We start from the raw sequence: 18,756 nt of genomic DNA on the forward strand, positions 1-18,756 counted from the left end.
CATTATCATCTTCACCACCATCACTATTGTCATAGTTATAACCTTCTCTTCTTGATACAAATACCCTCGCAAACAAATACTAATAAAATAATCCTAACAATATATATATATATATATATATATATATATATGAGAATGAGAATGTTCAATCTAAATACTTAAATTAAAATAAACAACTTAGGTTAAAATATTACAAATAAAATTACCACATATGACTACTATCATAATTAGCTCATTATTATTGATGTCACCACCACCATCACTACAAAAAATATGTAATTTAGCGACCACCAAAATTGGTCGTACAATTGGTCGCTATTTATCTTAGCGACCGAATTTAATTAGTCGCTAAAACCCTGGTTGCTAAGCTATTTAGCGACGGAAAAATTTTCGGTCGCTGTTTAGCGAACGAAAATTTCGGTCGTTGTGAGAAATACGTTTCTACATTTCTGTTAGGATTCTCAACATTAGCTGGCAAGATTTTTTTGCCTTACTGTCAATTCCGTTATCCTTGCTACGTTGGCCAGTTTGTTAGGATGGTTAGCTATTTTCTTTTTTTCATTTTTGAATTGTCTATGCTGTATATATATTCAGCATCCCTGTACCTTACATTTCGGATCAGTAATAATGAGGATTGAAGCATTTCAAAATACTCTTAGCATTTCTCTGTCATGGTATCATCACTGAAACCTCACCCTTCTTCCGCTTAACGTTCTCTTCTTCTTCCTTAATACTTGACCATGGCTTCCGCCAGCCAGAACACTACACAGACACCGAATCACCTGGTGAATCCAGCAAATCTGCTCTACCTGCATCCTGGAGAGAATCCAGCATTAGTACTTGTTTCGCCTCTTCTCACGGAGAGCAATTTTCACCAATGGGAGAGAGACATGGTAGTCGCCCTTGAAACCAAAAATAAGGAGAAGTTCATTGATGGTACTCTTTCTTGTCCACCTATTACAGATCCACTACACGAGGCTTGGCGTAGATCCAATCGGATGGTGATGTCATGGCTCACTCGTTCCATGACTCCTTCGATCAAACAGTCGGTGATGTGGATGGATACGGCATCGGAGATTTGGAGGGATCTCAAGGATCGCTTCTCTCATGCTGACAAATTCTGGATTTCTGATCTTCAGGATCAGATTCTTGCTTGTCGTCAAGGTGACTTCAGTGTTTCTGAATACTATACGAAATTGAAAATCCTGTGGAAAGAATTGGAGCTCTATCGGTGTGTTCTGACTTGCACCTGTTTGACACCTTGCAAATGTGGTCTTCTCTCTAAACTTCACAAAGAAAGATAGGATGATTATGTGATTAGATTTCTTCGCGGACTTAATGAGAGCTATGCACAGGTTTGTTCTCAGATCATGATGCTGGATCCAATGCCTTTGATTGCCAAGACTTTTTCTATGGTTCTTCAGCATGAACGTGAATTCATTGGCCTCATTCCGAAACATTTTGTTCCAGATTCTTTGGCTTTTGCTGCTATGTCCACTAATCAACCCAGATTCAACTCCTCCGACAGGACCAATTCCAATGCAAGCAAGAACAATTCCAAGAACAACAAATTCTGTGAGAAATGCAAGAAAACCAATCACACCATTGAGACTTGCTACTTTCGTATCGGTTTTCCTACTAGTTACAGAAAGAATAAAACCAACAACAAGGCTTCTGCCAGTTTGGTTGAAGTGGATTCAGCTGCCTCTCTTCCGCACCTAGATTTGGATGGCAGTCCTACCAATGACCAGTTCACTTTCTCTAAAGACCAGTATCACGCACTCTTGGCTTTGCTCCAACACACTAAGGATCATTCATCCTCAGTAAATCATGCTTCTGTCCACAACTCAGGTACATCTTATGCCTCTAATCATTGGATCGTTGACAGTGGTGCCACTGGCCACATTTGTCCAACCAAATCCTTATTTCATAACCTTCGCGCCACCAAACCAATACCCATTAAACTGCCTAATCACACTACTGTCATTGCCAATTTTTCAGGAAATATTCATATAGGTGACTTATTACTTGCTGATGTCCTGTTTGTACCTGAATTTTCTGTTTCTCTCATATCTGTTCCCAAGCTTGTTTCCACTATTGATTGTATGGCAGTGTTCTGTGATTCTCACTGTTTCTTTTTCCAGAAATCTCATTTCAAGATGATTGGAGCAGCTAGGAAGATTGATGGCTTGTACTGTCTTGAAGAATCAAATGATTTGAATTGCAATGAAGTTTTACAACATTCTGTTATAAATAAATCAAATATTTCTGTTGTAAATGCAGTAAATACCAGTGAATTGTGGCATCATAGACTCGGCCACACTTCGAATTCCATTTTGCAGTTGTTATCTTCTCAATATAATGATATTATATACAAAAACTGTACGCCATGTGATACTTGTCACTTTGCCAAACATAAGAAATTACCCTTTCCTGTTCGCATCTCTAAAAGTTCTCATCTCTTTGAACTGTTGCATGCTGACATTTGGGGACCTTTACACACAATTTCCATTGATGGTCATAAATATTTCTTAACGCTTGTTGATGACTTCAGTAGTTTCACATGGGTCCATCTTTTAAAATCAAAAGCTGAGGTCAAAACTGTTCTTCCTAAATTCATTAATCTCATTGAAAATCAATTTGGTATAAAACTTAAAAGACTAAGGTCTGACAATGGAAAGGAATTTTTCTTAACTGATTTCTTTTCCTCCAAAGGCATTTTTCATGAAACCTCATGCATTGAAACACCTCAACAAAATGGCATAGTTGAGCGCAAACATCAACATATTTTGAATGTAGCTCGAGCCTTACTTTTTCAATCTAGTTTGTCTTCTGTTTTTTGGTCTTATGCTATAAAACATGCTGTTCATCTCATCAACATGATCTATTCCTTTTCTTGAAAATAAATCTCCTTATGAATCAGTTTTTGGAAAAATTCCTGACCTTAGCACACTTAGAGTTTTTGGTTGTTTAGCTTTTGCTAACACTATCACTTCTGGCATAACCAAATTAGACAAAAGAGCCTATAAGTGTATTTTTCTAGGTTTCAAACCAGGGGTCAAAGGTTATCTCTTATATAATCTCACTACAAAATCTTTTCTGTTATCTCGCAATGTGATTTTCTATGAGTCCCATTTTCCATATGCTTCTAATTCCCCATCTATTTCTAATAACCACACCATTGGTACTACTGCATCTCAATAGTCATTTGATTCTTTAATTGCTTTTGACATTATTTCTGTTGTTCCTAATCATGTTACTTCTGACATTGTCTCTAGTAATATTGATCATAATGTTGTTGAACTAGTTATGCAATTCAATGATGATTCTAATGATGCTGTGCAAATAGTTGATCAACCTGCTAGAATTTCAACTAGACCTAGGAAACCACCTGCTTACTTGTCTGATTATGATTGTCCAACTCTTTCTTCTGCTAATACTTCCTGTTGTACTCCTTATCCTTTGCATTCATATTTTTCATATTCCAATTGTTCTGACTCTCACACTGCCTTTTGCATGTCTTTATCTGCCACCATCGAGCCTACTTCCTTTAAAGAGGCTTGTCAGCATGATCATTGGCAGCAGGCTATGCTTGCGGAAATTCAGGCTCTTGAGAGGAATAAAACTTGGTCATTGGTCAGATTGCCGCCAAAGAAAAGGGTTGTTGGGTGCAAATGGGTCTACAAGACTAAACTGAATGCAGATGGGTCCATAGAAAGACATAAGGCACGACTTGTTGCCAAAGGGTTTACCCAAATTGAAGGCATGGATTTTTTTGAAACTTTCTCACCTGTTGTGAAGTTAACAATGGTCAGATTCCTTCTTTCCGTTGCAGTTTCTCACAACTGGTTTTTTACACCAGCTTGATGTTGCTAATGCTTTTTTGCATGGTGATTTAGATGCAGAGGTTTATATGAAACCTCCCCCGGGATTGATTCTTCCTGAACCTCATTTGGTTTGTAAATTGCACAAGTCTCTCTATGGACTCAGACAAGCTTCTCGGCAGTGGAATTCTAAGCTCACCTCTGCCTTAATCTCCTATGGTTTCTCTCAGAGTCCTGCTGATCACTCCCTCTTCATCAGACACTCTTCTACTTCTTTTACTGCTCTGCTGGTTTATGTTGACGATATAGTTCTTACTGGTGATAGAATGCAGGATATTGTTGCTGTTAAGCAGTTTTTACATCATGAATTCAGAATCAAAGATTTGGGAAACCTCAAATTTTTTCTTGGTTTTGAAGTTGCTAGATCACAACAGGGTCTTATTCTGAACCAGAGAAAATATTGTTTGGACATCTTGGCCGAATTTGGTTTCACCGGTTGCAAGCCTGCCAATTCCCCTTCGAATCCTACTGTTAAACTCAAGGATGATGAAGGTGATCTTGTTCAAGATCCTACTGCTTACAGGAGATTAATTGGTAAACTGCAGTATTTAACAAACACTCGTCCTGACATTTCCTTTGCTGTTCAGCAAGTTAGTCAGTTCATGTCCAAGCCAAGATACTCTCATCTAAATGCTGCGTTCAGGATCTTGAAATATCTCAAAGGATGTCCCGGCTTAGGTCTTTTCTATCCTTCTGCTAATCCTCACAGAATTCAGGCCTTTTCTGATTCAGATTGGGCTAATTGCTGTATCACTAGAAAATCCACTACTGGTTACTGTGTCTTCTATGGTAATTGTCTTATCTCCTAGAAATCCAAGAAGCAATTCATAGTTTCTAGGAGCTCTACTGAAGCTGAATATAGAGCTTTAGCTTCTATTGCTTATGAACTGCAGTGGTTAAAGTATGTTGCTGATGATTTGTGTCTCCAAATTCCACTCCCATTTCCTACTTTTTGTGATAATCAGTCTGCCATTCAGCTGGATTGTCATCTTATTCGTGCTAAGATTCTTGATGGGCTCATTGTTCTTTCTCATGTTCCTTCGAAGCATCAATTGGCAGACATGTTCACTAAGCCACTTTATCCCGGGCCTTTCAATGTTAATTTGTCCAAGATGGGCTTGCTGAATATTCACCACCCATCTTGAGGGAGGGTGTGATAAATACGTTTCTACGTTTCTGTTAGGATTCTCAACATTAGCTGGCAAGATTGTTTTGCCTTACTGTCAATTCCGTTATCCTTGCTACGTTGGCCAGTTTGTTAGGATGGTTAGCTATTTTCTTTTTTTCATTTTTGAATTGTCTATGCTGTATATATATTCAGCATTCGTGTACCTTACGTTTCCGGTCAGTAATAATGAGGATTGAAGCATTTCAAAATACTCTTAGCATTTCTCTGTCAGTCGTAAAATGGTTGCAATGATTTTGGTCACGGAAGTGTATAGGACCAAATTAATGACCGAATAAATCGGTCGCTATATATTTAGTTTTTATTTTATTAAATTTTATAGACGTTGCAAATTTGGTCACTACGAACCACTCATATTTGGTCTCTGAAGGGTTTTATTTCACAATAATTAACTTTTTAGCATGTTTTGTCCTTAATTACACAATTTTTGGAAACTTCCTAGAAGGTCACCCATCTCTATATTACTCCAAGTCAAGCACGTTTAACTATGAAATTATGATGAAATAAGCTACCGAAAAGCAGATGTATATGTTGTTAGTATAAGTAGTACAAATTAATTCATTTAAGTCATCCTTAACTATCCAATCTCATACTTATATTATCTTTGGATCCTTATCATTTTGGTGTATCCGGACCTTTATAAATATATAATAATATATATAATAATTATATTACTAATTATAATAATTATATTATATTTAATTAATATTTATTTATGTATATACACTTACTTTTATAATTAACAATCTACTTATTTCTATTTAAAATTAATTTTATGATACAATTTAAATTATTTATTATAAATTTAAAAGTTTAAGTAATAATTTATATATTTTAAAATGAGAAGGGTTATAATAACACTGGTACGTATAACTTTTACTAAGTATTACACTGCTAAATAACTTTATATTAAATGTAAATTTTGTAAATCCAACCGTTAGATTGAAAGTTCATATCACTTTATATGTTTATATCAATTTTTGTTAAAATTGAACAACAACTTAAAAGTAATCAAAGTGCTCATATTTTATTTGAAATGTATATATTACGTTAATTTTGTTTTACAAGAATGAAGTATCAAATCATCATGAATTCGTATAAAATTTTGTATATATGATCTAAGAGTAAAAAACTTTTAATCTAGCGGTTGAATTTATAAAATTCACATTTAATATAAAGTTATTGAGCGATGTAATACTTAGTAAAAGTTACACCGATTTTTTTAAGTTTTATTTAGCGACCAAATAGAATTTTGTCGCTAATTTTAACTAATATTTAGCGACCAAATAAAATTTCGTTGCTAATTTTAACTAATATTTAACAACTAAATAGAATTTCATTGCTAATTGTAATTAATATTTAGCGATCGAATTTAATACTGTCGCTAAAAAAATCAAAAATTCTGATTTAGTGACCGAATTCAATTCTTTGCTAATTTTAACTAATATTTAGCGACCGAATTTAATTCCGTCGCTAAAAATAAAAATTTCTGATTTAGCGACCGAATTCAATTCGGTTGCTAAATTTAACTAACATTTAGCGACCGAATTCAATTTCGTCGCTAAATTTAACTTCTATTTAGCGACCGAATTGAATTTGGTCGCTAAATTTAACTAATATTTAGCAACCGAATTCAATTTCATTGCTAAAAAAAATAAAAATTTATAATTTAGCAACCGAATTCAATTTCGTCGCTAATTTTTAACTATTATTTAGCGACCGAATTCAATTGTGTTGCTAATTTTAACTAATATATTTAGCGACTGAATTTAATTTCACTGCCAAAAAAAATCAAAATTTATAATTTAGCAACCGAAATAACGATCAAATTTAATTCTGTCGCTAAAAAAATCAAAATTTCTTATTTAACGACCGAAATAGCGACTGATTTTTTAGCGACAACTTATTTTAGTTACTAAATCAATCGCTATTTTGATTATTCATAATCAGTCGCTAAATAGCTACTGATAAATTTCGGTCGCTATTTTGCAATTTTCTAGTAGTGAGTCACCAACACCACCATTATTGAAACCACCATCACCATCATTGAAATCATCACCTTTATTACCACCAACAATAACAATGATGGTTTGGGTGTGGTAGTTGCAGAGACCATAATGGTAGTGGTTATTGCGACGACATTTTTGATGGTAGTAACGATGGTGATGGTATCGACATCAATGACAGTGATGGTGATGATGTCAATAGTGATGATAATAATAGTGATGGTGATGGTGATAATAACAGTAATGACAATAACAATGGTGAAAACAATTATGATGATGACATTATGTGATAATTTTATTTGTAATCTTTTAATTTAATTCGTTTCTTTTAGTCTAATGGTTGAGATTAAACATTTTCATTATCACGTAAAAAAAGACATATTCTAGTAGTATATTCTCTATCTTTGTATGTGTGTGTCTCTCAATAAATCATGTTTTATATCAAATTTTAACGATTCAACTTTTAAATTAAAAGTTTTTAATAAATAGGTCAAATCTGCAAATTTTTAAAAATTTTGAAAATCATATGATACTTTATTATATAGATTCAAATTAACATATATAGAATATTTATGATTATCTGTCAATTTAAATCGAAATATCATATGATTTTTAAAAAAAAAATTAAAATTTGTAAACTTGATCTATACATTAAAAACTTTTAATTCAACAATGAATTGTTGAAATTTGATATAAAAGATGTGTTATTAAGTTGAATAAATCTAAATGAACTTATTCTTGAATTAAGTGGATCTCTTCTCTGTATATATATATTAAAGTCCTTTATTGTTTACATCATGCCTGTTTCTAATTTGTTTATAAATTATTTTCCAATTTGGATATAATCATCTGTGCTTGTGCTCATGCATTTTGACATATATGAAACGTGTTAAGAATCATGACTAGATTTGTTTTTCTATTATTGACTACAATTATATGATTGAGCAAAAGTCCCAAAATCCACATAGTAGTTTTCATATCTTCATTTTGCTGCAAAGAATGAACTGGCAGATAAAATAGGTTAGGAATAATTTTTTTCTTATAATTACATAATGATCATTTGATCAAGAATTTTGAATGTCCACCACATTATTATGAGTTTAATAGACATGTTCTATCAATATAAATATTTTATATTATTAATTAATTAAAAAATATTTTAAAGATAATTTTTATAAAATCAATATACTTATATATCTTTCCCGATGAATTATCATTAAGTGATGTGTATTATTTATTCTTAATACATTTAGCTAACAAATAAAAGTACAATCACCATGAGTCTATTTTAAATAAACAAAATAAAAAATAAAAATACAACCACTTTGTTGAACACAAACATCAATCAAACAGGAGCTGTTCTAGCAGACACTGCATGGTGAGTGTCCACAACATCATTTTCATCATTCTCCCCACTCAACTCCTCCAATGATTTTCCCTTTGATTCTGGAACCATCAAGGTAAACAACATCCCAATGAAGTTGATCACACCAAGCATAATAAGGGAGTTCTTGATCCCAATACCTGTAGGGTACCCTGCATCAGTCTTGGAAGGGTCCTTGCTTTGTGCAGCATAGAGGAATCCAAATGCACCCACAATTGCACCAGCCTTTCCTGCAGCAGCAGAAATTCCATGACAAGTAGACCTTAGTCTTGCAGGGAAAATCTCTGCTGGCACAACAAATGTGGTGGCATTTGGACCAAAATTGGCAAAGAAAAAAGTGAGAGAGTACATCACAACAAACCCAATTCTGTTTGCTTTCTTAGTCCAATGATCATAGGGTATGGCCAAAGCAAACATGAACACAGTCATGAAGAAGAACCCCATCAGCTGGATAGCAAAACGGCCCATGCGATCAATAAACAACACTGTTAACCAGTAACCTGGCACAGTGCTGCACAGTGCTATAAGTGTTTGTGCTCTTGCAATCTTATACACCTCATGGATTGCATTCATTTCCTGTGCTTTAGGGATCCACCCAATTGCACTGAAAATGTCCTTTTGGAAAAGGTTCTGGCTGTAGAATGCTATGTCCAAAAGGAACCAAGTGGTGGTGGTTCCAACCAAATGCAAACCATGGCGTTTCACAAACTCCTTGCTGAACAAACCATACTTGTTGCCCTCATTCTCTGTTAATTCCTTCACCTTTTCCTCTTCAGCTTCAAGTTCCACTTGTAACACCTTGGACATGTCTGCAGCAGCTTGTTTTGCATTCTTGGCCACAAGGGCTGTGTAACGTGCAGTCTCTGGCATTTTCATGCGCCAGTAGTAGGTGAGTGCTGCTGGTACTGCACCACACATCAAAACTATTCTCCAAACATAGTCAAATGCAGGCACCAAGGATGCTTCTGGATCTTGTTCATAAGTAGGAACCTTGTACTTTTGGTCATATGCATATGAAACAACCAAGGCAACTACTCCACCAGCCAAGATTCCAAATCCTTGCATGGCAAACACTGCTGCTATGAACGCCCCACGAGTCTTCTTGTTGGCGTATTCAGACATGATTGTGGCAGAAAGAGGGTAGTCACCACCGATCCCAAACCCTAGCCAGAACCTGAAGAAACAAAGTGTTGCCATGACACCCTTTGGAGTTGATCCAAAGGAGAGCCCTGAGGCAATGGAGCACACTACCATGAGGACAAGAGTTAAGCCATAGACCTTTTTCCTTCCCATTTTGTCACCAAGCCAACCAAAGAATAGTTGGCCAGCTAATGTGCCACATAGTGCCACACCTGTCACAGAAGATTGAACTCTTGGAGGAAGAGTTCCTGGCTTTGCTGCACCTGGCTGTGTGTAATATATCCTCCCCAAAAGCTTGGTGACAAGGGAAATGCAGAAAAGATCATAGGCATCAGTGAAGAAACCCATTCCAGCTATAACAATTGCAGTGAAGTGGTACCATTGTGTCTTGGCCACATCAAGTGCATTCAGCACTCCAAGTTGTCCAGCCATTACTACGTTCTGTTACCAAGCTAGAGACTAAGCTTCCTGCACAAGTACAAGAGATAAGTTTAACAACATTTGTGTTGGAAGTTTGAGATTTTTTCCAACAATCATAAATAGATTATTTTAAACTCTATGCGTAAGTCTGACTAAAAAGTTTTTTATGTCAGTAAAAATAAGTTGTAGCTTAAGACAAATGATACTTATTTGTTGATTTAATCAATTTTTGTTTTATTCAATTAGAGATTTGGAAGCTTTAGTACTTAAATACTTGTTGTAAATACTTTTAAAATATGCAAAATTGAATTCATAAATCAATTACATCAAATTAGGTTTTATTCTCCTTTATATCTATATTTGTTGATTTTTCTCAAAAATGTTTTTTATATGTTTGATTTTAGAGTTTGATAATAAAGGACACACATATTTTTATATTAATATAATATTATCTACTTTAAATGTAAATTTTATAAATTTACTTTTATTTATCATTTGAAATGTCTCGTATTAATGAAAATTTTGTATAATTTATAAATTCATATTTTTCCTCTTATTTTTAGGATATGAGATAGTAATAACTTTTTAAGACCATCACTAAAGATTGTTCGGTACATATGTTCTGTCTTCTAACTATATATATCTCCCAACGAGTCCAATAATCGTAACATAAGCATGCAATGCAATATTCTTTTATCCTTTATTTTTACTAATTTATGAATGAAAATGATATAGAAATTTGGGATTTCTGATAATTATATGGAGCTTATTAGTTTTCAATTAATTCTCATTTATAATGGTGAAGGAATAAAATAAAGCAGTTTGACAACTCTTCTCAATTAATATAATAGAACACGATCGAGGAACAAGTACAATTGACTTGTGTAAGAAATTAACATGAGCCGTCACTTTTGACTTCTGTGAGGTTGATGTAAGATATGCATAAACTATTGTTACTTTGAAATTAAAATACTATACTGATTGTCAAAAGCTCTGCCATAATATGTGCAGCTAGCTTCTCAAAAAGTTTGATATGTGGTCGAGGCATTTTGTTCACGAAAAACAAAACCCTAATGATGAAATCACTTTATGATAAACTGGTGAAGATAAGAGAAAGAAAAATAATGAAATGAAAATACAAAAAAAGACAAAGGTACAAGAGACCTTCTTTTTTTTAATTGTTTGTTTACATTTGTTTCACTTCTAGGAGAACTGCGCTAGTAGCAGGCAAAGTGTGTAACTGCACTGATGTAAAGTCCAGAGACGACAGTAATGTAATGTGTTGTGGAGAGTGCATGAAAAAATAATCATCAAAATAGCATCCTCGGAGTGGTAAAGAAACTCAATATTCAATGGTGGAGTAATTTTAATAAATCAAGATATTAAGAACTAATTCATCATGATATTGAGATTTATTTACGAACTGATTTTTTTAATAAATACTTTTTCATAATTACATATTAGAAGTTTAGAATTTAGAATCAAATTATCACATTTTAAAAGACAAAATTAACTATCAATCATGTTAGTTAAAATGATTTATGGTGTGTTATCATTATGATAACTAGAAATTCAATAAATATTTTTTCGTACGTACCATATTAAGAGTTTAGAGTCTAAGATTTAGAAGTTAAACTCCTAACAAATGATCACATTTTTAAAAGATAAAATTATCTATTAGTAATGTTCATTAGAGCAAATTCTTCTTTCTTATCATTATTATAACTAGAAAATGTGCTCCTCCCTGGCACCTAAAGAAGTGGAGCCTCCTACAAGGGAAGATCTTCCATTGAGATAGAAAGTAAAAACTCTTTCAAATTCCATGCATAACCAAAATGCACTACAGAATTTTCCAACTTACCAAGAGAGATAGAGAACAAACCTACTTGTCAAAGACTGAAGGAGTATAGAAGTGGAAGTGTTGGGTATGAAGAAATACACTGTGGCGTTGAGTGAAACTACACATATATATAACACAATATCTCACCCTTCCCAATGATTAATACATCCAGAGTAAAAAGAATCGACTAAAGAATCTACAGCATATGCTCAATCTTGAGCTTTCATATATCCTTTCATGTCAACGCTTCGGAAACACTAGGCAAAAAATAAATGTTATTAGTTTTTTTTGTTTTTTTTTGTCAACCATAGAACTTTAAGCCCTGACATTGATCCTACTTGGAGAAAGATACAATTAATAATTACCTTCCGTATTAGTTAATTGCAAGCCAGTATTCAACAAACAACAATATTAATTTTCTCAAATTTATAAAATTATCAGTTAACTATAACTGGCTTCACTTTTATTTTCTATAAACTCACATTTTGATTGTGTCATCTCACGCATATAAACTTGCAAAGGCTTGGTTGGTCATTATCAGATTAAAATTAAATCATATATAGTTTTTTTCAACTTGTTTCAAGTCCCTAAACCTTGCTGATATTTTTCTTCATGAAACAGTGTGCTTGGTTACATCATTAATCTATGTACTTCTATCTATCAAATATATATACGTATGTACTTCTATGTATCAACTGTCAATTATCCCAAAAAGTTAGTTTATTGTTGTTTTTTTTTTAATCTAAAACAATAAACTGTCAATTTATTTTTATCTATATGAGATTATAAAAATGTGTTATGAAGATTGAATCAGGTCCTTCCGCTTTTATCTCAACTCTTTCCTCTCCAATCACTGTTTACTCTAGTGAATTATCAATTATTTTAATCATAAGCTTAAAATTCGTGTTTATAAAATGTCGCTTTTTTGTAAACAAATTAGTCAAAGATTATAAGCTGAATATTTCAAACGATTGCAAAACATATATTAGTGATTCTAACGAGTTTCTTCTTAATATATAGAGAAAATCTGTTCTCAAAGAATTTGATGCAATGAAAAATGAATAGAAATAAAATAAAAGTACATGGAAATGGAATGAAAGACAAAAAGATCGACAGATATACATCTATATATATATAATTGCCAATTGGGCGATGTGATCAACCATAATCGTGTGCAGTCACTTCTGTGTTAATTCCGGTGTTAGAAATTTTTTTCCACCATGAATATACAGCGAGTGAGTGAGCAAATAGTTAAAGACTAAAACTATTTTTTAGGAGCAGTGTTTGGAAGAAAAATCACACCACTTTAAGTTCAATAACGAAAGAACATACAAAAATAAAACAAAATAAAGAAATAGGAAAAAGATGATATAAATTTATTTGAGTTTAAATATGATTTTGTTCATGTATTTATTTTTTTTATATTTTTTAACGATAAAAAATATGAGCTACTATTAGTTTTACTTTTTATCATTTTTTTTCATCCATCTAAAATTGAAATTGTTATCATTGTTGTTTTTAGTCCCTGATATCTGATTATTGTTAACTATTTTATGTTTATTACATGCATGGTCAAATGAAAATAAGTGTCATTAATTTTTTAAATGTAAATAAAATATAGAAAATGATAATTAAAAAATAATTTGAAATATTTTTTTAATTATCATTTTTAATTATAATTCATAAATATTATATTATATGTACTGTTGAATGAAAATTTCTAAATATTACTTTAAGTTGATAAAATAAGTTTGTGAAATATAAGTTAATTTATTTACATTTAAGTTAGTAATAATTAAATATTTTAAATATTAAATTATATATGAAATAGTAAATTAAAAATAACGTAAAAATAAATTCTTATACATATAGAGAGATGTTAACTCTTAATTATTTAAAAGTACCCTTCAAATACATGGTCCATTTTTATTTTGTCCATCTAATATGCTATCAAACTAAATGCTTTATGTCGTAAACACATACACAGACAGACACGTATATATATATATATATATATATATATAATCAGAAACAATGTACCTCAGCTAGCCACCAGTTATTTTTGTTGGGTGACACTAGTGACTAATTATATAGTCACTCACTGAATAGTACTAAATTAAGAAATTATATAAAGTACAAAACGTACAAGTTTCGACAACACACTTGCTTTTGCCATATATGGTGATGGTGACGCATGTAGCACATATATATAATACGCATATATACAATACAACACGAAAACATTATCCTCAATTGTGTGCTTATATCATACTCGTATTCAAGTCAAATCACGCGCAAACATTATTGCCGATAAATTATCTTAAACTTTATGTAACATGCATAAAAATTATTTGATGTAACAATCACGAAAGTCCCATTTGATGGAAATATTTTATAGACTGAAATACGTTTTTAATAAGTATAACAGAGTATATTTATTTTCAATGCTCAAGTATTTTTGTTTGCTTTAATTTCCATAAATTTTAAAACATCTTAAAAAAGAGTTTATTTTAAGATATTTGAAGAGTTTACAAGTTCCTTGATTAATTTATAATCTAATTTGATCAAAATAATCTTATTTGGTATAAGAATTTATATAAGCTAATTTTTAAAAGTTTATAACATATTTTATAAGTAATTGAAGTAGTTTGTAGTTTATAAACTATTTTTTCTCTATTTTATATTTTTATTAATTTACTTGATTTTTATTATCTTTTTTTAATTAAAATAATATTTTGTCTATCTTATCATTGTCTCACTCTCATTATAAAAAAATATTTATGTTATTTTATATTTATTAGTTAACTTAACTTATCGATTAATTTAAGTTTCTCATTGTGGAGAGAATTTTGACATTGCACAAAAACATATTTATCTATTATCTTTCAAGTTGCTTTGTAAATTGTGTTCGAGTCTTTCAATTCTATTGTTAATATTGGAATTTTCTTGACCGTGAAGATGCATTGGTTTGATTTTTTATTTTTTTTGGTTTAGTGAAGTAAGAAGATGGAGGACCAACCTTGGAGTTGCATGTGAGATCCATCACTAGATCTATAGCCAGGAGAGTGGAGGAGGATGGAGGAGCTATCATGCCTAGGGCCATGCTCATCATGAGCATATAGTATTGATCATCTCCTAAGCCTTGATATTATTATAATATGATTTATCATATCCTAAGCCTTGATATTATTTTGGGATACCCTAGACTATAGGACTTTGTTTGATTTTCTTGTAGAGTTAGGGTATTATAGGAGGGTTAGAGTATAGGACTTTATTATAGGACTTTGATTTTCAAATAATTTGGTTTTAGTAACTCGGAATGGGCTGTTCCAAAATTGAAACGAGTCGTTCTCAAATTGAAACGGGCCGCCCCAAATTACAAAAAATGGCCTAAAACTCTAGTTTGGAACGGGCTGTTCCAAGACTAGAACGAGTCATTCCAAGTTCCTAAAAAAGGCTAAAACCTAAGTTTAGAACGGACTGTTCCCAAAACTGGAACGGGCGTTCTTAAACTGGAACGGGCCGTTCCAAGTTGCAAAAAAGGCCTAAAACCTTAGTTTGGAACGGGTCGTTCTAGCATAGACATTTATGTGTTAAACTCAACTCTGGAATGGACCGTTTTGGTTTTCGAATGGGTGGTTCCAGGAGGCGAAATTAACACATAATGTACAGATCCAGAACGGGCCGTTCCGAATCTGGAACAGGCCATTCTGACAACTTTTTGATGATTACAAATAGCAGACTCGGGCACAGTTCTCAGGGTGACAAAATTTCGTCCAAGACTCCTTAGAGAATTTCTCTCTCTCTCCCTCCTATTGTATTTCTTGAGTTTTGTGAGGCATATTGTAGTGAGAAAGGTTGCCACAAAACACCTAAAAATCTCCATATTTGAAGATTTAATAGAGCTCGTTCAAGAGGTATTTCAATCAATCTTCTTCTCTCTCTTTTATTTCTTATCTTTGATAAATATTGTTATAATAAAAGCAATCATATAGACATTTTAGAGTCAATTGTGTAATTTAAATTTCAAGCATGTAAATAGTCATAATAAAAAGGGATTCAATATTTATATTATTATTTTTATAATGCTAACTTCATCATAGGGTACCGATTAAGGGCGTTGTAAGGGTGCTTAATACCTTTCCTACACGTAATTGACCCCCGAACCCAATTTTGGTTATCAAGGCCATTATTGAACTTTTAAAAATCTTTTCTTTTTCCAATGTTTTGAGTAAAACATTGGTAGTGACTCCAAGAACCTATTTTTATTTTTGAAAACCATTAATTAATGATTAGTCTAGTGTCCGAGCATTCCTTAATTGATGAGATTTTCAAAAGGATGTCTAAACCATTAGTCGCGAGATCGAAAATTTTCGGGTTGCGATAATAAGCCCCCAAGATTTGAGTCCATTTGGGTAAAAGAGATTATAGGGGTTAGTTAGACGAGGTGGGGAAGAATAAATTCTGAATGAAATGGCTAGGCGGGTTGGGTAGCCCAATTCAACTAGTGCATAAACTCGACGTAGCGGGAGCTCAATTTGGCAGCATGACTTACCAAGTTAGGCGGTGCATAAACCCCCAAGCTTTGAAATTAACTAGGGGAAAGAATTGAGTGAGAGAATAGCAGGTGTTGATGTGTTTGGCCCAATTAGTGGGGCTTTGATCATGATGACGTGTGGTGCATGAATAGGGAGTCGTGGGTTAGAGGCCATGTGGATGATCATGGATCGTTGATGGCTTAAAATATGGCTTCTATTTTTAAAGGTGTTATTTAAACTGCAGAAGTGGAGGTCAATGGTTACGTGTTTGAGAAGGAGAAAAATGTGCATTTTGTGTAAGGCTTTGAGTATTACGACAGTTGTGGTGCCTTTGTCTTATTGTGCTAGGTATTGATTTTTATTCTTCTTGTGTGCATTTTATATATTGTTGTGTGTGGTGTTAAGTGTGGCATGTGACAGAGATATGGTTAAAAGGTGTTTGGTGTTGTTGTCAAGTGAGAGCAATTCATTTGAAGTAGCTTTAAAGTTGCTGGAGAAGTGTGAGAAAGGTATTATGGGTTACAGTGCGACAGATGCGGTAGTTGTTGTGTAGCCCATATCTGTTAGGGTTGATGATGGGTTCGAGTCACAGGTGAAAGAGGGGGTAGATGACAAGGGAAAGGGTCCATTAGATGTTGATGTATACGAATGGATTAAAAGTGAAATGGACTGGTATAAGAGTAGGGTTGATTTGGAGGAGGTTATTGTGGCGTTGTTGGAGAGGTGTGTGCTGTAAGCTCTAAATGATGCCCACCTATTCGTAGTGCATAATTGCGTTGGAGAGGATCAGGTGTATTTGGGCAAGGAGATGTGTATGCAACCGTTTATGTATATGTATCACTATGTGTTGTAGGATATCGATGTTTCTTTGTCGTTCTCCAAGTTGGAGTGTACACTTTTAAGAAGGGTCAATGTTGCACCGAACTAATTACATCCTAATAGTTAGGTGTTCTTGAGGGCATTCCAAGTGTTGTGTTCTTATATATGTTGGGATTGAGCCAACATTGGCAAAGTTCATGTATTTCTAGCAATTGAAGGTGAGTTTGCCTATTTGATAGATGTCACTAAATGGGTGGCGACGAAGGACATTATTTAGTTTGTTTGCTCAATTGTTCAAAAGGTTTAGAGTAACTTTGTGCATATTGAGGTTATTGTTGGTCATGAGTAGGGTAATTTTGTATTCGACGGGTTGGATGGGGAGCCAAAGTTTCTGTTGTGGTGGATGGAAAATCCTTGGAGATTTAATAGGGAAAGGGGTATTAGAATTATGAAGGCCAAAGTGGATGAATGTAAGGAATTGGTGGGTCAATAATGGCCACTGGATGTGAGAGTTGTGTTGTTGTTGCCTGGTGTGGAAAGTTTATAGGACGTTATGTAGGCTGAGTGTGTTTAATGTTTTGTTTGGCATTATGGTTGTGTGGTACAACGACTTAGGCATTTTTTTGTTTGTTTATAGATTTGATGGGAAAATGAATGCGGAAGTAGTTGAAGACGAGGTTTTGAGTTGTTGATGAGGAGAAGGGGTCAATCAGGGGCAACTAAGAGGGATGAGGAGTAGAGGTCTCATTCGAATGAAATGGAAGGTTAAAAGGGCTACTTATCGTGAAATATCCAAAAAAGATGGGTGCTATAAAGCATGAAGGGTCATCCAAGAAGGTGAAAGTGGACGAAGAAAAAGGTAAGGGTTGGTTGAGCAAGGGGTTTGGTGCATAGGCTATGGTAGTTGGTGAGGTAGCTATGGATTCAATGTTGGTTGTGCAAGAGGAGTTGACTACTGAGATGGTGGTTAGGGTCAGAAGGAAAGGCAAAGCCAATGGTTAAGAGGGTAGATGTTCCAAAAGTGAGGAAAAGTGTTGGTCTTGAAATGATTATGTTAGATGGTGATAGCAGGTCAAAGAAGCTAAGGAAGGGTTTATGGCTATTTAAATGCGAAAATGGGTGGTGTTTAGGGAGGGCTCGAGGGACGGGTTGAGTTGTTCTAGGAGAAGAGTGTTGTGGTAAGATTGGTTGATTTGTGTGTTCTTGTGTCACGAGCATCAAAGGGGGCATGAAGGTTGGACCATCTATTTGTTGGGGCAAGTGTTGAATCATTATGAAGCGTAAGGAAGTTAGGGGTTTATTTTCTCCCGAATAAAGGTTTGGGAGATTTTGACAAGTAGATGGTGGAGAAGGTTGATGTTGTTAAGGGATTTGATGTAGTGGAAGTAATGTTGGATCAATTTCTATCTATTGTGGAATGGTGGGGCAGTCTGAAAGATATGAGGTGCATGCTCGACACACGAATGTGCAAGTGTTTGTGGTGGTTATGGAACAATAACAAACATTGGTAGCTTTTACCATAACAATGTGGGCTGGGAA

General features: G+C 33.7%; 1 protein-coding gene across 2 annotated transcripts; it reads right to left on the bottom strand.

The window, feature by feature from the left end:
• Positions 1-8,286: 8,286 nt before the first annotated feature.
• On the bottom strand, positions 8,287-12,227 carry LOC109792317 (putative inorganic phosphate transporter 1-3). Of its 2 annotated transcripts, none has more exons than XM_029270117.2 (2): positions 11,903-12,227; positions 8,287-10,068 (listed from the first exon to the last, which is right to left on the bottom strand). In XM_029270117.2, exon 2 carries the CDS (start codon positions 10,030-10,032, stop codon positions 8,422-8,424), a length of 1,611 nt encoding a protein of 536 aa, XP_029125950.1. In that variant the 5' UTR covers positions 10,033-10,068; positions 11,903-12,227; the 3' UTR covers positions 8,287-8,421. The 2 variants fall into 2 exon arrangements, with proteins under 2 accessions (XP_029125950.1, XP_020207308.1); XM_020351719.3 differs by having other exon boundaries at positions 11,882-12,226.
• Between the last annotated feature and the right edge of the window lie 6,529 nt (positions 12,228-18,756).

The sequence above is a fragment of the Cajanus cajan genome, chromosome 7 (assembly GCF_000230855.2).
Source record: "Cajanus cajan strain Asha chromosome 7, NIPB_CcT2T_4, whole genome shotgun sequence".
In the NCBI taxonomy this organism is placed as follows: Eukaryota; Viridiplantae; Streptophyta; class Magnoliopsida; order Fabales; family Fabaceae; genus Cajanus; species Cajanus cajan.

What these genes read in the sequence shown, in the direction of transcription:
- LOC109792317 (XM_029270117.2), bottom strand. Translation starts at nt 10,032, where the DNA reads ATGGCTGGACAACTTGGAGTGCTGAATGCACTTGATGTGGCCAAGACA.